Raw genomic sequence first — 19,157 nt, 5'->3', positions numbered from 1 at the left:
CGCCCACATCCTTCCTTCCTAATTGCCGGCGGCCGCAGGTAAGCTGTAGTTTGTTGTTCCCAAGGTGTCACACATAGCGATGTGTGCTGCCACGGGAACGACGAACAACCTGCGTCCTCAACAATCAACGATTTTTTGAAAATGAACGACGTGTCAACGATGGATGATTTGGTGAGTATTTTCCATCGTTAACGGCCGCTCATTAGTGTCACATGCAATGACGTTGCTAACGATGCCGGATGTGCGTCACGGCCCCAGCGATATATTGTTAGATACGTCATTGTGTGTAACGGGGCCTTAACTTTAAATTTTTTTCCATCTCTGCTTCGATACCGGACACTATTGAAATATACAACTGCAGGCATCTGCTACGCAGTTGACTGTTCTGATGGTGTCTGTAGCTGACAGTCTTATGTCTTAAAAAATGGCTTGTGGAACTGTTGTGGTAAGGGACAAGCTGGGCTAGATCATTGGTATTGCTGAGATTTAACTGGAATAATTTATCAATATAAGGGTACTGTTCCCCTTGTGATTTTTATGTGCGAGTGCGATCCGATAAAACATCGGATTGCACTCGCATGAGTGAAAAACTATGGGGCAGTGTCCATCTGTGATTGATTTCTCATGCCACAGCGGCATGCGGAACGAATCACAGCATGCTGCGTTTGGCAGCGAGTCTTGGCTCACGCACCCCCATATAAGTCTATGGGAGCATGTGAAACATCGCACTGTACTCGCATGTAATATGACTGCAGTGCGGTGCACGCAGAGACAGACAGTGGAGGAGATGAGCAGAAAGTGCTCCCTCCATCTTCTCCACAGCTGTGATACGACGGCAAGATCGCATCACAGTCGCATGACCCTTGGCTGACACCCGCAGCAGAGGGTCATTAGCATATTGCTTCTAATGCTCTCGCATTGGAAGCTGTATGCACGTGGAAAAGTACCATTTTAAGGTGTGTGGGTTCCGTGGAAGCTGGGCTGCTGCAGCCAAAAACAGTTTGTATGATGCAAGTGGGCCTAGTTGTGTGCATTTGGGGTACGTGACTCATGGAAAGATTTGTGGCCACACATCACTCACTATAATGACTTGTACACACCACCATATTTTTGACCCAAGCGCAATACAACAAAATATCACATCACACTCACACCAATGTTATAATATGGAGCTGTGCACTAGTACTATTTTTTTTTTCATAGACCGGCTTGCAGCATGTCTGAATTGAATACAATCATACATGTTAATGAGTCCATGGAAAAGAAAAAACTGCAATCGGATGACATCTGAGTGCAGTCTGACTTTCATGGACTAACACAGTGGAGATGATAGGGACATTTTTTTTCTCTATCTTCTCCGTATCCAAGAGAGTCAGTTTACTATATGCTCACACTCTGATCAAATCCTACATAATTAGCCTGATTCTCTCTTGAATTTTTGGCTGACTGACCCTAGCCTAACTCACTTAAGAAATTTCTCACGTAGGTAATTATTTACCAATGATGCCAGCACTATAACAAAGCAATTGACTTCCCTACTTCTCCCACTCCAAAAATAAACAAAAGTAAAGAAAAAAATAAAAAGGTCACTCTCATGGAGAACTACATTGTGTATTCCACAACACTGTAGTTTAATTCTGACCTGTGTTACTAGGAGTTATGCTGTTATCTCCCTACCATCAGCATCTTTATACATTATTTTTATATGCCTGAATAGCAAAACATTTCATTTGTTGTTGCGGGTAGTGATGGGCAGACCTGGACTGTAAAAGTCCAGATCCGCGCGGTTTCAAAAGTATCTGGGTGCTGGAGGTTAATAAATTAATAAATACAAATAAAGGATTTTTCGGTGTTTGTATTTATTTCTTTTTACTTGCAGATTAGTAATGAGTGAGGTCTCATAGACACCTCTCATTACTAATCTAGGGCTTAGTGGCAGTTGTGGGCTGTTAATAACCTCTTCTTACCCTTATTGCAACCGCACAGGGCATTTGGGAAGAGTTGGGTAAAGTTCTGGGATTGTCACATCTAATGGATGTGACAATCATGGGCGCCTGAAAGCTGCTATTTTTAGGCTGGGGGCCCAATAAGCATGGGTCTTCCCAGCTGTCAGCTTTATCATTGCTGGCTATCAATATTGGGGTAGACCACACTGCGTTTTTATCAAATTATTTATTTAAATAATTATTTTTAAAAAAGCAGCAGTGGTTCCTGGTTCCCTGGTGTTCCAGTTTCTGGAGATCTTCTGTGCGTTATTTGGTGTGTTGTGGAAATGTTTTCATTGTCAGTTTATTTCCTCTCCGTTCCTTATTTCACCCTGAGCCCATATTGTCTATACCTCTGTGTTTGCTTGCAGTGTGAGTTTTGGTTTTCCCTTTCTATCTTTTTGTGTGAGATTAATCACTAGAGATGAGTGAACCTTTCAAATTTCGGTTTACCGAACCTTGATGAACAAACTCTATGTTAGGTGAACTGAACACTGAACTTTTTCGAAACCCATTGGATTCAGTAGGAGGCCAAACCTAAGGCAGATAAAACATTCTTAAGGGGTCAAAAATCTTACAAAACACCAAAAATAGTTTTCCAGTGCAGCCCCAATGTTTTGCATAGCCATTAGCTTCCCAGACTATTGACATAAGAAATATTGAGGTGGATGAGAGGCAGGTATAGGGCTGGTGCTCTCATACCGCTGACAGTACATACAAGACACAACTTGGAGACCCACCTTAAAGTTTTGATATTTAACAGCATTTCAGGCAGACAGCAGGACAATGGCATCAATTGCTACCCCTCCCACCCATTTTTCCATAGTTTCTTTGCACAGCATTGAAGTATGGTACATTCAACAGACAAGATGTGGCCTGGCATTTCCATTTCTAAAAGTGAGCACATATCGACTGTGCTTTGTGTTAAGATAACTGTACAGCAGCACCGGCGGCAGCAGCATCTTCCCTAAACTTTAACATTCACAAAATGGCATTGACGCCTCATGTCCTCCTTTTATATGCAGAGAGACATGTGACTTAGGCAGCCAATGACACAAGCCCTTGTGTCTGAACCTTTTAGATGTTTGCTGCGTTGTGATTGGCTGCGGAAACATCCATAAATAAATTTAAGAAAATAAAAGGTGCTGCGTGTGTGGCACCCCTGAGGCTTCAGTCGCCACAGGGTACTGCGCCTCACTTAAGGTGCAGTATTCATTCCGGCAAAGGAGTAATTGCCAGTGTGATCACATTTCATACATACATACAGCTTAGTAGCCAACCACTGGGGCTGGACTAGGGTAGACGTTGGAGGTGGCCGTCATGGGAATGGGACTTTCCACTCACTAGTTAGCACCTGGGAGGTGGAGCTACACAGGGAGGAAGAAGGAGCAACATTTACACATAAGCAGTCCGCTCAGGACATTGAAGGAGTCAAGTCAGGACCTCGGTCCAGGCAACATTACACAACTGAGGAAGGAAGCTAACCGGGGTGCCCGCGGCTTGGAGCTGGAAGCTAAGCCCGGGCCCTTTAAACCTGGAGTGGAGGAAACTCTGAGAGAAAGGCTCATCCTTCACTACACCAGCGGTGACCTCTGAATTATCTGGGATCGACTGAGGCCCATCATGGCGGAAGGGTGACGATATTACAGTGAGTAAAGAACTTGAACTGCAATTCCTGGTGTCATCGCCATCATTGCTGGTGCCGTCGCCCGCACTCCGGCGCCATCAGCTACTACTACCACCTTCATCCTCCCTGAGGCCTAGCTCTACCTGTGGAGAGCTGCAACATCCGACCTGTGTTACTATCCACCCCAGAAGAGAGAGACCTTCCACAGCAGCGGCTCCTCTCATAGCTGCATACCACAGGTGGTGTCACGAGACAAGTACTCCCGTCATCTCCAACCCCTCCATCCTCTTTAGTGACACGGACGGGGTCACGGAACTGGGCAAGGCCGCCGTGAAAAGCCCAAACATCACCGGCTCAGTGATGAGTGGTGAACCCTCTGGGGAGTCTCCACCCTCTCCACTCATTAACCTCTTAATGACCAGGGATGTACCAGCATATTCCAGGTCATGTCGGAGGAATACCCGCTGGCTGCTGTGGTGAGCCGGTGAGGATCCATATGACATGTGTGGCTTGCAGGTGCAGGTGGATCTGAGATTCACCCACACCTGCTTCCCAGTTAAAGCGCACTGCCAAAGTGCCGTAGCGCATTTTAAATGGCGGCGGTGGGGACCACTCGCTTCCCCACCACCATAGGCAGCCCCTTGAAGTGATCACAGGGAGCCAATGGTTGCAATGGTAGCGTCAGGTCATGTGATGACCCTGACACTTCAATACTGTAGTTCCTCTAAGAGCCATGCGAGCAGTGGCTCTTAAAGGAACAGTACCCTTTTTCTGATCACAGGTATGCAGCTCTGATCAGAAAAAAAGGGCAGCAGCAATCAGACTGCTGATCCTTATAGTCCCTTAACCCTAGAACACGCAAGCAATTCAATCTACCATAGAAAACAAATGACCTAGCAGGCCTGCGAGGCCCCAGGTATGCGTTCTAGGGTTAAGGGGATTAGTAAAATAAAAGAAAAATTAAAAAAAGTTTTAAAAAAAATGTTAAAACAATTAAAAAACCTAAAAGTTCAAATCACCCCCATTCTACCCATTGAAAATTAAACAATAAAAAATATACACACATTTGGTATTGCCGAGTTCAGAAATGCCCGCTCTATCAAAATGTAAAATCAATTAACCTGATTGGTAAACTGCGTAGGGGCAAAAAAATTCTAAATGCCAAAATTGCATTTTTGGTTGTCACAAATTTTGCACAAGTGCAATAACAGTTGATTAAAATGGCGCATATATACAAAAATGGTACCAGTAAAAAATGTCAGCTCAAGACACAAAAAAATAAACCATCACTGAGCCCCATATCCTGAAAAATAAGAACACTATGGGTCGCGGAAAATGGCTCAAAAAGTGTGCCACTTTTTTTGGACAAACTTCTGAATTTTTTTTCACCTCTTAGATAAAAGTAAACCTAGACATGTTTGGTATCTACAAACTCATACCGACTTAAGGCATCACACTGATTCATCAGTTTTACCATTTTTTCATATAGTCAACACAGTGAATAAAATACCCCTAAAAAATCATGCAATTACACTTTTTTTTGCAATATTTCCGCACTTGGCATTTTTTTTGCCGTTTTCCAGTACACTATATGGTAAAACTCATGGTTTGATTTAAAAGTACAACTTGTCCCACAAAAAACAAGCTCTCATATGGCAAGATTGACGGAACAATAAAAAAAAAGGTACGGTTCTCGGAAGAAGGGAAGCAAAAAACAAAATACAGAAAATCTCATGGTCATTAAAGGGTTCAACACATCCACCGTTCATAATACAATACCACAATCCTATTCAGAAGCATAACATGTTATTAAAAAATAATTTTTGTTGAACAATATAGAACAAAACTGAACATTGCCGACTTTTGGGGAAAGTGCTCATGTTACCAAGCCCGAGGTGAACAGACTAAAGCTCATACAGAGTTTGAAATTGGCAAACTTACAGTATATCGAAAAGGTTTGCTCATCTCTATTAGTCACTCCTGTCACGACCCTCCCCGGGGATGGGGAGAGGAGGTATTAGAGCAGGGCTGGTCTGGATCAAGGCTAGGCTGGTGGTTCAGACCTCTTCACCAACAGAAGTACCTCTAGGATAAGGGACAGCTAGGGTCCAGTAGTCTGAGAGGCAGTCTAGGAGCCCTAGTCCCTGATTATCCCCTTACAGCGCATGACAGACAGGCCTGAGAAAACATTTTTCCCATTTGAAAGGAGTGGGACTCCTAGACTGCTAAAGTTGAGGCTATATTTGCAAGGGCTGCCAAAAATTAGAAAGAGCCACTCCGATACACCCTGGTAGACATGTAAAGGATGACCTCAGATTTATTTTTTTTACCATTTGGAATCAGTGGGACTCCTAGACTGGTAAAGCCGATGCACTGCAAGGGCTGAAAACATTTACCCCTGGGGAGTATGCATATATAAATGTATGTAAGAAAATATATGAGGTAGGCCTGTAAATACTATGTAGTAAGGCATAAGACACACGCTGGAAAAATTAAGACCGAGGGTTACATTATGACCCTGTTAATATGGTGGAGGGAAAGGAAATGAAACAGAAGATAACAAGAACTGTATACCCCTGTTTGGGTGGGAAGCAGTGCATGGGTATAGACAAGAAAATATGGAACAATAGAATTGGATTTATGTTCAGCAGCTGTCATCCAGTGGGGTTGAGAAGTCTGAACTAATCCACACTTTGTTCATTTTGATAAGAGTCAGCCTGCCAGCATTTTCAGTTAACAGACATATGCACCTATCAGTTACTATGCACCTGGCGGCACTGATAAGTTGCCGAGTCAAAACACTAGTGGCAGGGTTGATCGGCACCTCCAAAGTGTAGAGAGACACACCAGGCCACGTGTCCAGCTTGGATATCCAATAGTTGTATGGCACAGAGGAATCATAGAGGATGCTGGTACGGTCGGTTAGGTACTCTATCACCAACTTCATAAACTTTTCCAACCTTACTAGAGTACCCCATGCATCAGGGCTTGAGGGCTGGGAGGGTCTAATGAAACTGTCCCAAATCTTTGATAGCATTACCCTGTCTCTGTTGGTCCTGCTGTGTGTCTCTCTCCTCTCTATTCCTTTGTTGGCAAAAGAGATATGACCTCTGCCACCAGTGTTGTCAGATGGGAATTCCAATTCTTCAAGTATGGCCTTCTGGTATTACACTATTTTTGTAGCACTCTCCACCGCAAGAAGAGGTGATGGAATGTCCTATTTGTAGTGTGCGCCGAGAAGGGTGCACAACCAGTAATCGCTGTTGGCCAATAAACATAACATGAAGATCACGGGAAAGGCAGCGGGACATAAAGTCTGTCATGTGTGGTAGACTCCCAGCAGGCAAAACTTCCCTGTCCCCATCAGAAAGACAAATCTTTATTACCTCGTCCTTCTCCCTCTGCAGATGCCACTTTCAGGTTCCACTCTCTGTCGTGCCATGGAGGAGTTTGAACGCCAGCAGGAAGCAATTATACCATTTATATTTAGATATATATGGGCCACATCTATAGGCGGCACAGCTGCTCCCCCCCATATCCTGCTGAGGAAGCGCGTCCGGGACCTGGAACCTCTTGTGCTCCACTGTCTGCTGGTAGCAGGCATCTTTCATTTCCCATGGGTGAGTTATATTTGTAAAATATCCTGATGGTTACTCATTTCAGGGTTGATTTTTTGCACTTGTATTTTTGTGCTTTCTCATGGGATGCCCTGCACATTAATTTTCACACTAGAGGATATATTTGTAATATTATTTATATTGTGCAATGGTTTTTCAGGTGCTTGTGTTCCACCACACAGTGGATACATGTGTTGAAGCCCTCCATTTATACCACAGGTGTTCATTATTTGGGACTTGGTGTCTGTTGTATATTCAATTGTGATTATTTTTTTATTAGTAAAGTTGTAATTGTTAATGAATATGTTCCTCCATGGGTGTTTTCAAACACGAGATGAAAGTAGTACATTGTACTCAGTTATTTCATCCATATATGAGAGTTGATTATTTAAACTATAAATGATGTGGGGGGTTCAACTCCTATATTTCTTTGATCTGTGTGTCATCACAACTCACTAGCTTGGTTGATTCCTGAAAATTTTGGAGAACCGCACAGTTGCCAGACATCCACGGCCACTCGTCAATTCATATGTGCGGAGGCTGACCGAAATACCAACAGGCATAATGTAGCTGGTATTCAACTACAGTACTGTCCTTTGTTGCTTTAAAAGCCTTACCAACATATGTAATGTTGAGTTCCAGCATGTGGGCAGGTTGTGATTTGGCACTTTTAAGCACTGCTGCAGCCATGCCAGACCAGCAACAGCTGTTGGTGACTTCCAGAAATAGGCACACATGCAGTGTACCTTCACAGGTTGCTCAGGCACATCTGGGTTGGTTTTCAGAAACTGCTCAACCACGATGTTGAGAACGTGCACCTGGCATGTTATGTGTTTGAACTTACCAAGCTTAAGAGCCACCACCAGGTTATGGCCATTATCACACTCTGCGTCGGTGTACTGTCACCTAAAGATATGAGTTTCAACAGAGCCTGTTGCCTGTTCACCAAGGTGGTTCTGCAGTGCTTCCAGCTTGCGAATGACAGGGACGACAATTTGAAGATGGAGGATAAGCAGCAAGAGGACAAGGAGGAGGCGATGCAGAAATAAGTCCGGCAAATGTAGCATTCCTGGCCACAAGCACTTGTCCCTATGTCAGTGGTTAAATGGACCTTCCCAATATATGTATTGGTCAGGACACAGGTGATGTTATGGGACACATGCTTGTGTAAGGCTGCAACATCACACCAGGAGAAATAGTGGCGGCTGAGGAAAGAGTACAGAGGGACGGCCGCTGCCATGAGTTTAGGGAAAGATTAGGTGTCTACAAGCCTAAAATGGCAACATTTTCAGGGCTAACAGTCTGGAAATGGGTGTGTATAGTGTTTGGGCCTGTGGGTGGGTAAATGCATATTTCCACTTGCTTTCCAAGGCCTGGTGTAAAGACAGCTGAACACAGCTCTGGCACAAGGAATTGGACGTGGCTGCTGATTGTGCTTGTGAATGTGCAATGACAGGTTCAGGGTGGCAGGCATCTGCACCTATATCCTGGACAGGGGATTGGCAAGCAAATGGGAAAAGGCAGTGGTGTCACCTGCATACACTTATTGTGGACCCAGGCGTTTGGCCCAACTAGTCAGGTACTTGGATGACATGTGCCTGAGCATGCTGATGGGGGTCAAGCTAGTAGTGGTCAGGCCCCTGCTCATCGCGGTATGGCAAAGGTTACAAATGACCATTCTTTAGTCGTTTGTACCTTTTTGAAAAAAGCACCAGACTGAAATCACACCTAACCCTTGGCAGGATGACAGGGTGGTGGTAACAAACAAACTAGAGGCATTATCAGCTATTCAACCCACCACCTGTTTTGATGTCAACAATGGTGTCACACACCCCTCCCCCCTGCAAACTTGGACAGGAAACTAGGTCTAGATGATGACTGTGTTTGGTGTGCTCCCACTATCAGTGGGACATCCACATTCCTGTCCCTTACCATTTGACTTGCGCATTTTAAATTAGGTGCACAGCAAAGAGCTGTATTATTAAAGAATATAATCTATTTAAATTGGCCCTAAAAGGACTTTTAGTTGTACCTGTCAGCTGCAGTGTACAGAAAGGCAATATTCCCTGACTTGATGCCTCTAATATGCTATGCTATCTCCAGAAGTTAACCCTACTCTAATTGCAGACTAAGAGAGATATTATTAGACAATAGAAGCTATTTGAATTAGCCCTAAAAGGAATTTTATTTGTGCGTGGCAACACCAAGGCCAAGGACTATAAGGCAATAATCTCTGCCAAAAGCCTCTAATATGCTATTCCTTCTCCAGCAGCTCTTCTTACAGTAATTATAACTAAGAGCAATATTTTTTAACAATATAATTTATTTAAATTGACCCTGAAAGGGCTTTTGGTTGTACATACCAGCAGCAGAGTACGGAAAGGCAATATACCTGGACTAGATGCCTCTAAAACGCTATGTCTTTTCCAGAAGCTAACCCTACATTAATTGCAGACTAACTTATTAGACAATAGAATCAATTTTATTTAGCCCTGAAAAGGACTGTTGGCTAATGTGCCATCAGCAAGGACTATAAGGCTATAAAACTTTGTAACACACTGCCCGTTCTCCAGCAGAAGTTCTCCCTACATTATTTTCGGCTGTTGTTATAGTCAGGTACTTGCTATATAGCCAGCACCTGCCCTGTATGGAGGGATCTGAGCTCCTGAGCTCACACCATACTCCTGAACCCTCTCCATGATATACACATCATGGAGAGTAATGGTTTTAAATGGTAAATTGCTCCTGCATTGAGTTCTTCTGTCTTTCTCATTTTGCTCAATTATAGAAGTCTAGGAAGGGATGAAAAAATATTTTGTATTCACCTCTTTGTACCTGTCCCAATTCTTTTGGTCCTCTGTTCTGTAATATCTTCTCTCTGGCTGAATCCTCCTTTCACTAACAGCCCCGTCACACTAAGCAACATCGCTAGCAACATCGCTGCTAACGAACAACTTTGCGATGTTGCTAGTGATGTCGCTGTGTGTGACATCCAGCAACAACCTGGCCCCTGCTGTGAGGTCGTTGGTTGTTGCTGAATGTCCTGGGCCATTTTTTAGTTGTTGCTGTCCCGCTGTGAAGCACAGATCGCTGTGTGTGACAGCGAGACAGCAACAACTAAATGTGCAGGGAGCAGGAGCCGGCTTCTGCGGAGGCTGGTAACCACAGTAAACATCAGGTAATAAAGAAGCCCTGTCCTTGGTTACCCGATATTTGCCTTTGTTACCAGCCTCCGCCGCTCTCACTGTCAGTGCCGGCTCCTGCTCTGTGCACATGTAGCTGCAGGACACATCGCGTTAATTAACCCAATGTGTGCTGTAACTAGGAGAGCAAGGAGCCAGCGCTAAGCGGTGTGCGCTGCTCCCTGCTCTGTGCACATTTAGCTGCAGCACACATCGGGTAATTAACCCGATGTGTGCTTTAACTAGGAGAGCAGGGAGCCAGCGCTCAGTGTGCGCTGCTCCTTGCTCTCTGCACGTGTAGCTGCGTGCGCTGGTAACCAAGGTAAATATCGGGTTGGTTACCCGATATTTACCTTAGTTACCAAGCGCAGCATCTTCCACGCGGCGCTGGTTGCTGGTCACTGGTTGCTGGTGAGCTCACCAGCAACTCGTGTAGCGACACTCCAGCGATCCCTGCCAGGTCAGGTTGCTGGTGGGATCGCTGGAGCGTCGCAGTGTGACATCTCACCAGCAACCTCCTAGCAACTTGCCAGCGATCCCTATCGTTGTTGGGATCGCTGGTAAGTTGTTTAGTGTGACTGGACCTTTAGCCTTATGCCATCATATGGGGTGAAACACTTAAAAATAACACGTGATGTGAGGTTATGGGGTCTAGTGAATGGAAGACCCAGCTGGAAGGAAGATAGGAGATAAAAGAAAGGTGATAGAAGACAGAATACACAAGATACAAGAACAGATCAGAGGCAATAGGACAGGTGCGGGGATGACTAAGTAAAGGACAGTATAAAGCTGGGTTTACACGCTGCAACATCGCAAAGGACATCGCTGTAACGTCACCGGTTTGGTGACGCAATAGCGACCTCCCTAAGTCTCTGCTAAGTCTCTGGTGAGCGTTCAAACCGGCAAACCTGGCCAACAACTTACCAGCGATCCGGACCTGCAGAGCGACCTAGCTGGTTGTTGGGGACGTTGATAAGCAGCCTTTTGAAAGGGAAGTTGCTAACAAAGTCGCTGAAAAGGATTCACACACTGAAATTTCATGCTGCACAGCGGGAAACAAAGGACCTAGGAATGGTCCTGAACGACTTGTAGTGATCAGCAACTTCCAGCAACTTCACAGCAGGGGCCGGGTCGCTGATAGGTTTCACACACTGCAACATCGCAAACAACATCGCTATTGCGTCACAAAACCGGTGACATTACAGCAATGTCGTTTGAGATGTTGCAGTGTGTAAACCCAGCTTAACATTTTTTTAACCCATTCAATTTAAATTTAATTTATTTGATGCAAAACAAATATGTCAACCAAAATCTTTGCAAACTGAATTTCTGGAGAATCGCAGAGCACTAGCTGCAGTTTGTCACGTCCCAGGATAGCCGAGCTGCTCGGATCCAGGCGGTCTGTGGCTCGAGGGGTCCCGGACCCAGGGGCACCGTCGAACAGTTTATAAATAAAAATAAAATAAAGGGTGCGTGGCCGCATGCGTACCCTAAGGGCACTTACTGAAGACCTGAACCCGGCCAGGAAGTAAGAAGAGGTTGCAGCAGAGTGTAGGAAAGGAGAGGATGGAACCGCTGGACGGGTGAGAGGTAGGACGCACCCGCCATGGTCTAGAAGTGGGGACGGGGGGAGGTGCACGCAGGGACCGGAGGCTGCAGAGCTGCAAGACAGGTTAGAGGGAGAACAATCTAGCCAGGGTCTGGAAACGGGAGCGCGTGGACGCCAAACTGGAACCGGGCGCTACATATAGTATATGAGACCACGTGTCCCCACACCAGTCCTTAGGCCATGTGCCCACGGGACGCTCGTACCTGCGGATGTATCCACAGGTACGGCCGCATGTTTCCCGCAGCTGCCCGCCAGAAAAGCGGAAACATGCGGAGATTCACGCGATTTACCTGCAGACGTCCCGGCCTCTATCTCCATAGCGGAGGGCCGGGATCTCCGCAAGTAAATCCGCATGAATAATTGACATGCAGTTAGGTGCGGCTGAGGGATCTCCGCAGGAGATTCCGCAGACGCACTTTCCGCAGCGTGGACACAGACACTCTCCATGTCCCATAGGGTAACATGGGGAGTGCCTGTACATGCTAGAACCTGCGGATTTATCTGGAAAATCCAGATAAATCCTCAGGTTTTCCAAGGCAAACTCCGCAGCAAAAAGCTCCCGTGGGCACATGGCCTGAAGGTCACGTGCACTTGTTGAGTATTTGGTAAGTTTTTTACCTCTGTATTTGTAGCCAAAACCAAGAGTTGGACATTTAGAGGAAAAGTATAAGAGAAACACGAGCACCATTGCTGTATTTTTTACCCACTCCTGGTTTTGGATTACAAATGCTGAGATAAAAAACACCCATCAAATACTCAACATGTGCATGTAGGCTGTGTGAATGCCTTCAAATACTTTTTTGTTTTAGAAAAATTTGAATTTTTTATAGCATCTTCTTTCTGCTGTTTTTGCATCATTAGTTGGGGAAAACCACCAGATGTTACATGCAAGTCAATAGGGCTAATCGTTGGTTGGACGCTTCCACTCTGTGCCAGTCATTGCACTGGCTGCCCATACATGATAGGACCCAATTTAAATTGCTTGCTTTCACCCACAAATCTCTCCACAGTGCGGCACCCCCCTACATCTCCACCCTTATCTCTGTCTATCACCCAACCTGTTCTCTACGCTCTGCAAATGACTTTTGACTAACATCCACACTAATTCGAACCTCCCACTCTGGGCTTTAAGACTTCTCCTGAGCTGCACCAATCCTCTGGAATGCTTTACCCCAAGAAACTAGGATGAACCACAACTTAAGGTGGTGTCACACACAGCGACGACGACAACAACGTCGCTGCTACGTCACCATTTTCTGTGACGTTGCAGCGACGTCCCGTCGCTGTCGCTGTGTGTGACATCCAGCAACGAGCTGGCCCCTGCTTTGAGGTCGTTGCTCGTTGCTGAATGTCCGGCTTCATTTTTTCGTCGTCGCTCTCCCGCTGTGACGCACACATCGCTGTGTGTGACAGCGAGAGAGAGCGACGAAATGAAGCGAGCAGGGAGCAGGAGCCGGCGTCTGGCAGCTGCGGAAAGCTGTAACCACTGTAAACATCGGGTAACCAAGGGAAGACCTTTCCCTTGTTACCTGATATTTACCTTCGTTACCAGCCTCCGCCGCTCTTGCTGCTAGTGCCGGCTCCTGCTCTGTGCACATGTAGCTGCAGTACACATCGGGTTAATTAACCCGATGTGTACTGTAGCTTGGAGAGCAAGGAGCCAGCGCTAAGCAGAGTGCGCGGCTCCCTGCTCTCTGCACTGTGACATGTAGCTGCAGTACACATCGGGTTAATTAACCCGATGTGTACTGTAGCTAGGAGAGCAAGGAGCCAGCGCTAAGCAGTGTGCGTGGCTCCCTGCTCTCTGCACTGTGACATGTAGCTGCAGTACACATCGGGTAATTAACCCTATGTGTACTGTAGCTAGGAGAGCAAGGAGCCAGCGCTAAGCAGAGTGCGCGGCTCCCTGCTCTCTGCACTGTGACATGTAGCTGCAGTACACATCGGGTTAATTAACCCGATGTGTACTGTAGCTAGGAGAGCAAGGAGCCAGCGCTAAGCAGTGTGCGCGGCTCCCTGCTCTCTGCACATGTAGCGACGTTATGATCGCTGCTGCGTCGCTGTGTTTGACAGCTAAGCAGCGATCATAACAGCAACTTACAAGGTCGCTGCTACGTCACAGAAAATGGTGACGTAACAGCGATGTCGTTGTCGTTATGTGTGACACCAGCTTTAGGCTATGTGCACATAGTGCGTTTTTTGTGGCATTTTTGCGCATTTTTCGGGTGTATTTTTCGTCTTAAAACTATGTGACTTTGTTCCCCAGCAAAGTCTATGAGTTTTAAGTTTTGCTGTCCGCACAGTGCAGTTTTGTTTTAGGTGTGTTTATGTGGTGACCACAAAGATGCAACATGTCAATTATTTCTGCGTTTTTGCCAGCGTTTTTCACCTATGCAAATGCATTGGAAAAATCGCAGCAATAAAAACGCGACAAAAAAACTCGGTAAAACGTGCAAAAACGCATGTTTTTTACCGCGGGTGTGTTTTTGTGCATTTTTTAGCAGCCCAAAAAAAAAAATGCTCCCTAAAACACAGCATTTTAGGGCAGCCTATCACCCTCCCTAGTCATAGTCAATTCATATAGAACCCCTCCACTCTTTCTCAGAATATACCTGTCCATCAAACTCCACCGCACCCAAAGGCTATGTGCACACGTTGCGTAGTGCTCATGCTGAAAAATCTGCAGCGATTTGGCAGTGCATGTGCGCTTCAAATCGCTGCAGAAACACACGTAATGGATGCAGTGTGTCTGCAGAATAGATGCTGATATCATGCGCTCTGGATGCTGCCTCTCCCATAGACAGAGTGGGAGCTGCATCCAAAGCGCACAAAATAAGTGACATGTTACTTTTTTAAGTGCAGCGATTTGGATCAAAATTTCAGCATGCAAATCGCTGCGCTCTCTAATGCAACGTGTGGCTGGATTATGCACAATCTTCATAGATTGTGCTGGGGATGCAGTACGCATACCTTTACGTTGCAATGCAATATTCAGCGTAAACGCATGAAATTACGCAACGTGCGCATATAGCCAAAAGCATCACAAAGATTGGCTGGTGATGGCTCATGCAGCCTCATCTATCCCCCATTTCTTCGAGATGGCTGGATCATCATTGTAAATAACCACCTGTACCTTGTTACCCCCACCTCATTGTAGATTGTAAGCTCTCGCGATCAGGATTGTCTTTATTTTTGCTTTAAATTATTGTATTTTCTATAACTGTTATTTATTAAAAATAAACAAGACATAAGACATGGAACTAAAAGCTCACAAAATATGCCTAAGATTCATGGCTTTTTGGAAGATGCAAAATCGACAAAAAAAGTGTATTAATGGAAGACATAGCGCCGCTTGTCCAATGATACTATTGTATAAGGATTTGCACCTACAATTATGAGAACTGAAATGGCTCTTTGATTATTGCACTGAATCATATAGTGAAAATAAAGCTCCAGTGGATAGAGGATTGGATTGTATATTTCGCTGTGGGTAGAGCTCCAGTTCATACAGTAGACCAGTAGGTGGCGCATATCATCTATAAAGATGTAAAAGCAGCTAAAACCTTAGCTCAGGAAGGAGGGGTGAGTGCAGCTCTGGGTGAGTGCAGCTCTGGGTGCTGCTCTCCTCGCACTGATTTCACCTTCAGCTCACTGGTGATTGGCAGAGCCCCTGTGACATCAGAGAGAAACCAAAAAAAACTAAAAGACAAATGCAAGTTGCGAGTGGAGAAAGAAACAAGCTCACCGGTGAGGGATGCATGGAGAGGGGCTTCTGCACATGGCACAGAGGAGACACTGGAGGTCGTCAGACAGCAGCCCCTGGATATGCTGAGATGACTTTACATCTTCATTGCACCATTCACACCCACAGCTGCAGACAATCTCTGCTCACATTGTAGCCTGCAAGGAAATAACCAAGGACAAGAGAATTCCCAGAGAAGGAGGAAATCCATTAAACTTATAAAGTATGTTCAAAAACAGGAGGACTTTGCTGAGGATAAGCCTAGATCTCTGCCCAGGGAGGACACAGAGTAACTGCAAGTGATGTGGACACTCTCATCCAGATCTAAACTCTGCTGCACACAGGTACTCCAGCTCATGTGCACTGACACGACCAGGCTTCTGTCTGCCATCCCCTGAATACAATGTATCCTGCATATCCTAATATTTACTCTGTGTGTCATGTTTACAAAACATGAACAGTTGTTTTTCTTTCTTTGTGCCCAGAGATAGTCAGAAATGATCAGAAACTTCTTCCTGCTGAACGTGTATCATATTCTCTCTTCCTCCTCTTTGATATACATATACAGTGTGTGTGTGTGTGTATATATATATATATATATATATATATATATATATATATATATATATATATATATATATATATATATATATTATAATCTCTCAATGTTTTGTTTATTTGCCCAGTAGAGGACCCTTCTGTGTTGTAGTGGGATTCTTCTTACACCTGTAGAGGGAAATACTCTATCCTTCTGATCTATCCTTGGCTTTGCAGACACAACACCTTCAGCTGAAAGTAAGCAGATTGCTCCTACAGCCCAGAATAAATGGTTAACCCTCCAAGGGATGGAGCATAGTCCTGGTCTCTGATTTATTAGAACCCTATACCAGAGCAGTGTGTTTGTACCGTCTCCCTCCCAGCCCTAAATAATCACACCTTGTCTTGTATCATTTACCTGGAAGTTTTATCATTTGTGTATTTGATGGGAATGTTTGGTATTAAGTTTAGGCAATCAAGGGTTTGGGTTGTGCTATTCTTTTTAATGTCCCATTTGCTATCCTACAAAGTGCTAGTTCACACACTACATCTTTTACTGCGTTTTTGTGGGTTTTTTTGAGGTCACAAAGATGCACCCAAATGCATGCATTTCCTTCTTCTAGCAAAGTCTATGAGATGTCTATTTTGCTCCCTACTCAGTGCATCTTTTTCTGGCTGTGTTTTTGAAGATGTTGCATGTCAATTTCTTTTTGCCAGCATTTGTGAGCCCTTCCAGTCATAGATTTCACTTAAATGCATTGGGAAAAATGTGGTTCAAACGCATGTGTTTTTTTGATGCATTTTTGCCGCAGGTGAGTTTTTTGGGGGCCAAAAAGGCTGCATCTTTGTAGTTAAGAAAAGATGCAGTGTGTGAACATAGCCATATCTCATACAGCCTGGCATAAATGGTTAACCCTCCAAGGGATGGAGCATAGTCCTGGTCTCTGAATGACTATAGCCCAATACCAGTGCAGTGTGTTTGTATTAACCTTCTCCCTCCCGGCCCTAAATAAGTACACGTAACTTGGAAGTTTTATCATTTATGTATTTGATGGGAATGTTTGGTCAGTTAGGTGATAAGTTTAGGTAATCAAGGGTTTGGGTTGTGCTGTTCTTTTTAATGTCCTATTTGCTACCCTACAAAGTGTATACGGAACCTGCCAATTTGGTATGTCCATCTCATAGGAACAATAGAGACAGGATTTTCTCCAATTCCTCCATCCTCTCATCTATACTGAGATTAAAGGAATCTTTCTAATATATTACTGTTGTGTATAAAATGACTGCAGCATTCTCAGGTGTTATACAGGAATGTTGCCCATGTGAAATTGTGTTTCAGTGTATACAGCCTAGATCTTCTCACAGGTTACTTATATCTGTCTCTCTGCTCTCCTCCAGGTCGACAATGGTAGCTGGGATTCGTTCTCTGCTCCTTCTGCTGCTTTATCAGGTGTTGTTGAGTGGTTGCACCGGCCTTATCCCAGAGGTTGGCAGAAGAAAGTACACAGAGTCTGGGCGCACGTCTCCTGAAGAGTCACAGGGCATCCTCAACCAGTTTGAACTCCGGTTGCTTAATATGTTCGGTTTGAAGAGACGTCCAACCCCTGGCAAAAATGTGGTAATCCCTCACTACATGCTGGAATTGTACCATCTGCATTCGGCCCAGCTGGCTGACTACCAAGGCAAGCCCCCCATGGATTATCAGAAGGAGCGTGCAGCTAGCCGAGCAAATACAGTAAGGAGCTTCCATCATGAAGGTAAACAACAAACAAAAATCTAACTTATTGTATCGCAGCTATTCCCTTCACTAAATAACATGCTCCGCTCCTGAGCGTTTAGATTACCCAGAACTAGGGGCATTCTAGTAATTAAATAGGGCATGTATATCAGCTAGGTGTCAGGTGTGGCGTGATTCTGCACATAAGCGTATTCATCCGAGCCAAAAAAGTAGAAAAAACGTGACCCATCATAAGTTTGACACAAGCCATAACTTAGACACCATTAGTTTACCCCATTGATACTTCAGTATGAAACCTTAATTTGTTGGTATATATTGTATTATTAAAGAGGTTGCTTAGGATTACAGAACCCCACCTGCCTTCTGTCAGACACAGCGCCACCCCTGACCATGGATTGTGTCTGGTATTGAATCTCAGCCCTACTGAAATGAGCAGAACTGAAATACCATGCACAACCTATGGTCAGTGGGGGGGTGCTGTTTCCGAAAGATGGCAGCCATGTTTTTCCAATCCAAGACAACCCCTTTAAGGGTATGTTAACAGATCATTTTAATACATCAGAATGGTGTTTGTGCACAGATTTCTATATTTCTAGAACAGCCTCAGAAATGTGTGTTTTTACAAGTAAATAGTCCTTAAAGGGAACCCGTTATGTGCAAAAAATTCTATGTACTTACAATATATGGTTAATCTACAGGTGAATACCGTTAAAATGCTGCCTGGCTACCGGGAGGCTTTGAGCTTATGTTCACCAATGGCCGTTATCACTTCCCGCCACAAGGATTGGCAGTGTGCTCTGCACTGATGTATTGCGGAGAGAGCTGTCAGTCAAAGTTTGCAGTTTATTTGAGATGGTCTGAGCAAATCTCATTCATGCATTATAGAAAAATAATCTGCTCCAAATTGACCAGTGATACAAATTTTAAATATCTACCATGTCAATGCCTGGAGTAAAGTTTTGGGCAAATATCTGCATGCAGATTTTGACAATAGTTGCAGAAAAATCTGCCCCATGAGTAAATGTACGCTTAGGGTCTATTCACACCGAGTTGTTGTTTTTAGTTAGTTTTTTGCTGCATTTTTGGAAACTCTCCAAATTCTTCTGAAAAACTGAGTTTC

At 44.7% G+C, this 19,157-nt stretch overlaps 1 protein-coding gene across 1 annotated transcript in view; it reads left to right on the top strand.

Annotated features, from left to right (window-relative positions):
• Window positions 1-15,690: 15,690 nt before the first annotated feature.
• Window positions 15,691-19,157, top strand: part of BMP2 (bone morphogenetic protein 2) — a 34,809-nt gene continuing 31,342 nt past the window's right edge. Inside the window, exons 1-2 of the mRNA XM_075339308.1 lie at window positions 15,691-16,106; window positions 17,698-18,056. Coding sequence (XP_075195423.1) covers window positions 17,705-18,056 — 352 coding nt within the window. The 5' untranslated portion in view covers window positions 15,691-16,106; window positions 17,698-17,704. The remainder of the gene's footprint in view (window positions 16,107-17,697; window positions 18,057-19,157) is intronic.

Source organism: Anomaloglossus baeobatrachus, chromosome 3, assembly GCF_048569485.1.
Source record: "Anomaloglossus baeobatrachus isolate aAnoBae1 chromosome 3, aAnoBae1.hap1, whole genome shotgun sequence".
NCBI classification, from domain to species: Eukaryota; Metazoa; Chordata; class Amphibia; order Anura; family Aromobatidae; genus Anomaloglossus; species Anomaloglossus baeobatrachus.
This window is presented reverse-complemented; position numbering and strand designations above follow the sequence as displayed.